General features: G+C 32.2%; 2 protein-coding genes across 5 annotated transcripts in view; both read right to left on the bottom strand.

The window, feature by feature from the left end:
• LOC145313906 (uncharacterized) overlaps positions 1 to 2,134 on the bottom strand; it is a 24,262-nt gene extending 22,128 nt beyond the window's left edge. Inside the window, exons 1-3 of the mRNA XM_080153566.1 lie at positions 2,040 to 2,134; positions 1,293 to 1,374; positions 416 to 518 (exon numbers count right to left, since the gene is read on the bottom strand). Of these exons, the coding sequence (XP_080009692.1) occupies positions 416 to 518; positions 1,293 to 1,374; positions 2,040 to 2,088 (234 nt within the window). The 5' untranslated portion in view covers positions 2,089 to 2,134. The remainder of the gene's footprint in view (positions 1 to 415; positions 519 to 1,292; positions 1,375 to 2,039) is intronic.
• LOC145313879 (uncharacterized) lies at positions 2,105 to 7,515 on the bottom strand. 4 transcript variants are annotated; one of them, XM_080153534.1, is made up of 8 exons: positions 7,403 to 7,515; positions 6,936 to 7,100; positions 6,623 to 6,714; positions 5,099 to 6,344; positions 4,724 to 4,909; positions 4,284 to 4,369; positions 3,088 to 4,154; positions 2,105 to 2,561 (listed from the first exon to the last, which is right to left on the bottom strand). In XM_080153534.1, exons 1-7 carry the CDS (start codon positions 7,455 to 7,457, stop codon positions 4,041 to 4,043), a joined length of 1,944 nt encoding a protein of 647 aa, XP_080009660.1. In that variant the 5' UTR covers positions 7,458 to 7,515; the 3' UTR covers positions 2,105 to 2,561; positions 3,088 to 4,040. The 4 variants fall into 4 exon arrangements, with proteins under 4 accessions (XP_080009660.1, XP_080009675.1, XP_080009667.1 ...); XM_080153549.1 differs by lacking the exon at positions 2,105 to 2,561 and having other exon boundaries at positions 3,546 to 4,154; positions 4,263 to 4,369; XM_080153541.1 differs by lacking the exon at positions 2,105 to 2,561 and having other exon boundaries at positions 3,853 to 4,154; positions 4,284 to 4,363.
• Positions 7,516 to 8,343: the final 828 nt, after the last annotated feature.

The following is an 8,343-nucleotide window of genomic DNA, read 5'->3' on the forward strand; positions in this document are numbered from 1 at the left end:
GTATTGCAAAAATATATCTTGGTACCCCTACTATCCAATTTAAATAAAGGTTAAAGACTTTACAATATAGATCTTAGTATATCCCTATTCAACTCAAAATCTAGGTGGTTGATCTACACATTACATATCAATCATATCCATTACATTCAAGAAAATCGAGGTTAGAGAAAAATAACGGGTACAGTCCCTTTCGTGACAACGCCTTTTAAGGGGCGTTTCGTCGTATTTATTTTCACGGTAGATTTTCTCCTATTTCTAGCCCCTGCGGTGGGCTCTAACCCTGCGGGGCCAATTACATTACCCTACGGGGCAATCACTTAACCTAAAGTAACCTATCAAAAGCTTCTGTGAAAAAGAAACGAAATGCCTCTTAAGAGGCGTTGTCACGAAAGGGACTATACTCAAAATAACTTACCCTTAGTTCCCAGATAGAAATATTTGGCAGGATTATACAGCTTTCATTCACGTCACTGGATAAACACTCTTTAACAAGTCCACTGCAGGCGACGAATAATGTTCTACGTAAAAAGAATATATTTTAGATAAGATTTGTTTTTACACTAAAAACAAACAAGCCCCATACAACATTGATAAATTTACAAGCTAAGTAAATGAAAACTTGAAAATCTGAAAAAAAGACGAAGCTTAACGAATGGGGAAGGTTGATGAGACACTGTTAGTAACCAAAACTAAAACACAAAGGAACTCAACCAAAAAAGAGCGGATAACAGCTCTTATATTTTCACTTTACACTTTAAAAAAAAGTTTGTCTCCAAACCAGATGATTGAAATCGTCTAATTTATCGAGAAAGAAGCAAGACAAAATATTCAGCGAAAAAAGGTGTTTTTTTGACGGTAGCGGTGTTTCTGCAGCTATTTCTTCACAGTTACACATTATACCTACCTCAAACATATATAGATCTTTTTTTGGTTAAGTTACTTTGTGTTTAGGGTTTGGTTTCTAAAGTGCCTCATACTCTTTCACACCCTTTTTCATTTAGACAAACAAACATACATGCTATCTATAATACAAAGTAGAATGATGTCTCTTCGTCCGTCCGTCCCTTAAGATCTCGATAACCACTGAACCGATCGGATTCTACTCTTCAGGGAATATACCTACTGGTCCTGTGGTGGTTTTAGGCTATTTTCATGGTGGGTAACACCTCCAACCCCCCCAAAAATAAAAAATCCCCCCCAATTTTTTTTTTTTTTAGTTACCTAGGTACTTTTTTTTCTAGCGAAGCCGCTAGTATGATTATTATATAATATTACATAAATATCAATCTTACTTGTATGATTTGAAAACACCATCTTGGCAGAAAATATCGAGATCAGGCAGAATATTTCTCTGGTACAAATCATTTATGTGCTCTAGATATAAAAACATTAGGTATCCTTGTAAAAAAGGAACAGGATGTCTATCTGTATCTCTGTCTGTGTGTAGCGAAGTATCTCGCTAACCTAATATCTATGGTCTCATTTACAGGGTGAGGGAAGCAAAGCTTCTTTTAGGTCCCAGGGAAGGTAACTCCTTCCTCCGATGAGAAAACTTATGTAGGTATTATTGTTTTGAAAACTAAAATTGAGAGTAAAAGGTCGACTTCCTTTACCAAAAGTGCCCCTAAGGTCCTCAAGCAGCTAGTATTAAATATTTGTATAACTAGGTAGCTAGGTAACTAAATATTTTGAATAAAACCAAAACTTTAGATGAAATCAAATTTTTCCTTATTATCCTTTACACAAAAACCGAGTGTAGGCAAATGCATGTATGTACAAAAAGACCTCGTAAACGGCTGGTAAAATTTTAGGTTAATGACGGAGATTAAGTAGAAAAGGGCTACTCAACAAAAGTTGATCATTCAAATTGAAAATAAGTTAAAGAAAATCTAGGTCTACCATATGCTACTTACCTTTAAGAAAGGTTAAGTAATTGCAAAAAAATTTCTCTATTCTAAACCAAATATAAAAAATGTCAGAAATTAAGGCTTCAAGAAAATCAATACCTATCTACCTAGAGAACAAAATACCAAACTTACCCAAAATAACATCAGGATTACATGAAATCTTTCTCATATTCATCCCCATTATTTCATTTTTCAAATCTACAATATTAATTAACAGTATACATATTTGTCACTATATATTAAATATTCTTAGCATATATTATTTTAATTCATGTTTTGGTAGGTTACAACAAAAATGGACTGTTATTGATAGCCTGTAAGAACTTAAATATTTGTTAATTGTCTTGGAAGTGAGAAAGAAAGAAAAAAAAACACCTTTTTTATATTATTTGTTCATGAACTGCTTGGGGATTTATACATACGTATACCTAATAGTATTAAACATTTCATTTATAAAAATTTAATTTGGAAGAAGATATCTGGATTTATTTTCCAACACAACAAAGTACCTACTATTGGATTGCGTGTTAAGAAGACGTTCATTAGGCAAACAAATAAGAAATAATGAAATTATATAGGCATAACTACTGCATATGATATTGAAAAATACATAAAATATTATTATTATAACGGTACAAATATTATTAAGAATTACTTTAAACAAATTTGCAAGGTTCTGATTTCGAAACCAACATAAAGGATATCAGTTTTAAAAAGATACAGCACATGGTTATTGGTTGGTAGAGTTGCTTTAATTTAGCAAAGTAACTAGAAACTAACACTTCAGCAAAATGATGGTTAATTCCCTTATTTTTTTTTTTCATAGTTCCACATTGTACTTCAATATCTTAAGATATCACTCTGCTATAGTTTTTTCTTAGGCTGGGTAAAGGATATAGTATTACTTGGATGTTGCACCGGGTTTCCATGTACTCTGGTTAATTAATACTCGCAGCTGGCTAAAATAACGATACCCTCCATCCAACCCCCTTTACCCTATCCCCTCCCCTCTTACTGGATGAACGAACTAAACAATAAATTAGGTCCATAATAGCAAGCTAAATTGAGGACAAGTTTTCCCCTGTCAATATATCCACGTTGATCCTATATCCATTGCCTTGGTTCCTTTTTGCTGGTTTCAAAATGGGACCCTTCCATCCGCCCTCTTCATATTTTTTACATTAACTTAATTTTTTGTTTGTATTTAACAGACTTAGATAATATAGTAACATATTTTCTAATTCTTGGCATGAACGCCTTGAAATTAGATAGATTTTGACATCACATAGAAAGATAAGTAGAGATTTTTAAATTACAAAGGTACAAATATAAAAATATCATTTAATATCATAGAAAGCTTTGTTAGCTTATTATGTATAAAATAAATCTATAGAAAATAAAATTACTAGGTATATATGAAAGAAATGGCCCAAAAAATAAGGATACTAAAAAATTTGGACATAATAACATAAGATAGTTAAAACAATCACGAAGAAGACTGCTTGGAAGAAAATGTTTAATAAAAAATAAAATAAATAGATTCAGAAATTATTTTTTTCTTAATGATAAATTCATTTTTGATTTAGTCAAGTAGGTATTTGACAAAAAAAACTAAGACTTGAGTTAATATTAATATAATTATTGCAACTCTCATTTTTAATTTTCTATTTTATTTACAAGTATGTTAACTTTCTTTAAGGGCATTAATATCATCAGGAACCTCAAGGGGTAAAACACTGGACAACAAATTGGTGTAAGTTACTCAAAACTTTGATACAAAAAATTAACCCTTAGTTCTAGTTATAAAGCTTTACATCAATGTTGGAAAAATTGAGAAACTGCTAGTTTGTACCTAACAAAAGTAAATAAGTTTTAAAAGAAACCAATGAGATAACGTGTTTATAAAACTTTGGGTACCAGTATGATTTACAGTCCAGTGTCCAACCCCTTCCTGAGAAATGAAATAACATGAAAATATAATTCTAAATTATGAGTATAATGAATTAATAACCAGTAAAATGAGGCAAGATACTAACGATTAGATCAATAAATACATCATTCATAAACAAAAAAAAATTTGCGTACAACTTTCCAGTCATATTTCGCTTCCCAAATAATATGACTTATAATAGTTTATTTTGAGAAAGATCTTCTAACTTTGTGGACATTAGCTTCCTTATTCTCTGGGGGGCCTTTAGCTTTGGATCTGGAGGATGGTTTTACTTTCTTCTCATCGTGCCATTCAAGCTAATTACAAAAATTCAATAGTATAGTTTCTTTTCAGTGTCTTAGTTCACAAATAAAATTATTCATAATAAATAAATAATGATAATTATCATTTCTACTTACCAATACCTAAATGAAAGACAAAGTTACCATGGCTTTAGTTGGGGAGCGAGATCTCTTAGTTTGTTTAGCTCGGGTGTCTATCAGCAGCTGGGGACTTCCATTAACTCCTACACCTGTTAAAAATATTAAGTTAAACACACGAAATATTTTTTAAGAAATCGTTGCTCTATTTCATGAAATATTAGGCAAGATTTATTGTCTTTCATTAACAACTGAACAGATTTCAGGGAAGCTTTGAATAGGTCCCGAGCTTGATGGAATAAAAATCTGATATTCAGCAATTTTAATCATACTATGTTTGTGTTTATGTCTTTTGCCTTTAAGCACGATTTGTTCTTTGTAAAAATGAAGCTTCCCTAATTATTTTTCTAAATAAATCCTATATACCTACCTCACTCACTTTTTAAGATAATTATGTAAACACAAAATATTTTCTGAACATCTGTCTATGTTAGTACTAAACTTACCATTCTTTATGATCTTATCTTGTTGGTTGCTGTCGCAAGAACTTTCACTTGTGTCTCTTTTTCTCTTTGGTCCTCGTGCGCGCCCTCTGGGTCCTCTGTTCACTCGGGGTTTCATTATCTCTTCAGGCTCTGGGGAATTGGGCTTGGCATCCTCTTCTATAGATATCCGAATTTGATTCTGCAAGCCTTAAATGATATATTACTTCATTATTAGATAGCTATACAGGGGTGAATATCAAGAAATATAAATAATATTCTGATGTATGATTGTACAGGGGGAAAAAACAGGTATATAGGTATTAAATTAAAAGACAGAAATATTTTTTTGAACACCCACCCAGAAAGCTATCACTAAGCGGTCAATTAATAGCCTACCTGTAAGCACACTTGATGGTACAAGCTCATTATCACTATCATAACTTGAACAATTTGACGGACTCTTTTCTTTCTTGTCAAGACTTATAAGATTGTCGTGCAACATTTTCACTGGGCTAAGCCTCACTTCAAAACACTTTTGGGGAGTTTTAACACCCTTCTGTCCATTCTTTTTAGGGCTGTTGGCAGGGGAGGGTAACACAAAATATTTTTCAAATGGCTGCTCAATAATAACATCTTTGTTAGATTTTCTGTGGTTATTTTCCACATGCTTAAGTACATGATCCCTCACCCAGGCTCCATGATCACAAAGTGTACATTTGAATCTCTTAAACTGCAGATGTTTGTTAGCTACATGCTGCTGGACAAGTTTAGTTGTGCGGAACTTTTTGAAGCATTGCTTGCATTGGACATTGCGCCGGTCCACAGATTCCATAATCTTTTCTTGCACCTGGGAGGGTATTATTTCCTCGGGAACTTCTTGGATTTCCACAGCCTTTTCATTGACAATATCATCCAAATGTTCTTGTGTTATATTCTTCCTTGATACATTCACTTTAAGTGGTTTGATAGGAGATCTAAGGGGCAAACTATCCATATTTGATACTTCACTTGTAACATCTTTGTAAAAAGCCATTTTCATAAGCTTGTCTCTATGCAATGCAAAATCGCCATGTTTTTCGGTATGATTTTTATCATAATGTCTTTTAAGAGAATGAAAAAGGGCATATTCTGAATCGCAAAAACTACACGGAAAACGTCTTTCTAAAGGTGCATCGTCACTTCTTTCATAGCAACTAGAATCACCTTTGATAATCACATGGTTAATATTATCTCTGAATGAATTTAGCTCCGTGTTTAACTCTTTCTGAGTGGGTTCACCCTCGCTAACTTTCCAGCTTTGAAAAACTGCATTGTTTGTGTTAAACACAGGTTCTAGCACAATTTTAGCTGGTCGTTGAGAATCATTTGTATTTATAGCCCTATTATTATCACATCTGAGAGTTGAGACATTTTCTTTAGAGGCTACTTCAGCCATTGTCTTTAGCTTTTTTGTCACTGCTAAGATTGACTTATTAGGATTAAGTTGATCTGGCGTATATTTGGACGACAATAGATCCTCTAGAAGTCCCGCAGTTTTGATAAGCTCCATACTGGGAGAATAATTGTCAAAATTCCAGGTATCTGAATCACTGGTTCCTGTTGGCAGCTCCTGTTCCACAGATACAATAGTCTCTTCATTCTCCTTTGAATATAAATATAAAAATAGGCTAACTATTTAATATTTGAAAAAAATGTTGTTTCTTTACTTTAGATTTAGAAAAACATAAGTATCAAGAATAAATATTTTATTAGCCTAAATATCCGCCAAATGTTTAATACATTTACTTTTGATATACCTAGGTATTAATTTTCGAGTAATAAAATACCTAATTAATTTTATAGTAATGTTAACCAAAAGACATTATTGTAAAATATAAATGATTAGGTATTACACTTAACTATATAACTTTTTATTATTACCTTTAAGTCATTTTTATCAGGATAAACATGAAGAGTTGAGCAAGATTTTAATCTACAGAAACTACGTTTGTGTGCCACCAAGTTGGCAATACTCCTGAACAAATGGATATAGACTATACGTGGATATTATGACAGGGGAAAAATTGTCGTAAGTTTAGGTTGCTAACATGGACACTATATATTGGTAAGATCGTTCATCCATTAGGAGGGGAGGGCATTGAGTAAAGGGAGTGGATTTGAGGATAGTTATTTTAGCCACATACAATTTTCATTTAATTAGAGTAAGATCCAAGTGTAATAGTAATAAATCCATTCCTGAACATGCTGAGACAAACTCTACACTCGTAGATCACGTTGGACTCGTGGAGCAGCGCGTTCTTGGCCTCGACAGAGCCAGAGTTGAGGACACTGATGGCCTGCTTCATGCCAGTGATTGTTGTGCTGATTGGCTGACGCAGGTTAGCCACATCCATCAATACTACAAATAAGAAGTACTTAATGAACTTGAATTATTTCACAAAAACAAATATTGGAAATTTGATACCCAATAGCATAATAGCGCGCTACCTTAAATTAAAACACTAAGGTTTTATATATTCTTCTTTATTGTTTCGATTATACGTACTTAAAACACATTATTAGAAGAATCAACAATTTAGTAAGATAATTAATTCAAAATTGTATATTATTAGCTTGTTCCCAATATTTTATAATAACTAGCCGAAACTAATTCATTCATTGAAATAAAAAATAAACATTGTTTGAACTTGTATATTTTACCTTTCCGTTTATTATTTGTTCCATTCTTGGAACCGCCAGGATTCGAACCTGACATTTTAAAAGATCTAAAAAACCACTAAAATAAAATTATTTTTAAAAAAAGTAATACAAAAAGATAGAATTCATTATTTAAATTTTAACACAAAAAATAATCTTTGTTTTGATTTACAAGCTCATATTACAAATGCCGCGTTTTGCGCATTTTGAAATAAGGGTTGCCGACTTGTTTCAAGCTAATTCATAGTTGCCTACCTTTTTTATTTTTAAATCCAAATAGTATTTTAATTATGAAATAGCGGGAAAGAATTGAACGTTTTACATTAAAATCAAATGGCACATAAAGTCTGAAAACACGATCTTTCATTTGTAGACTTCAAAACCTTGTACCTATATTGAATTTTGATTGGTTGGATCAAATTCTAGCACTCACAGAGTCAACTGTTCAACTGCGATGATTTTAATCTACCGAAGGGGAAATTGTTAGCTATCATTGGGGATTTATATCAAGTAATAGTTCATCGTCTTATATATTATTAATTTTAAGCATAAAGAATATTTTTTAAGGATTTGATACATTTTTTAATTAGTTCAAGAACAATCCCCCTACACCCTTATTTTAAAACAAATTGAAAATAACAAATTGAGGCGGGGGGGGGGTATGTATTTTTTTATTGTCTTTATTGTTAACTTAAGCTAAGTTAGGTAAGGTTATATTTAAATTGGTTTTTCAGGAAAAGAAACAATCATTACCCCAGCACCCTTTCTTAAAAAATAAGGGGGGGGGGGGAGTTTTGTTACTTGTTAGAAACTATGAGAAAGTACCATTATGTTTTCGCGAACGAATATAGCTGTAGGGACACCTATAAAACGTAAGGGTATTTATTTACTAAGGAGTCAGTTAGAAACTTTAATAATATAAAAGCACAAAAAAATTTACTCAA

Source organism: Acartia tonsa, chromosome 1 (assembly GCF_053477335.1).
Source record: "Acartia tonsa isolate MP-2025a chromosome 1, ASM5347733v1, whole genome shotgun sequence".
In the NCBI taxonomy this organism is placed as follows: Eukaryota; Metazoa; Arthropoda; class Copepoda; order Calanoida; family Acartiidae; genus Acartia; species Acartia tonsa.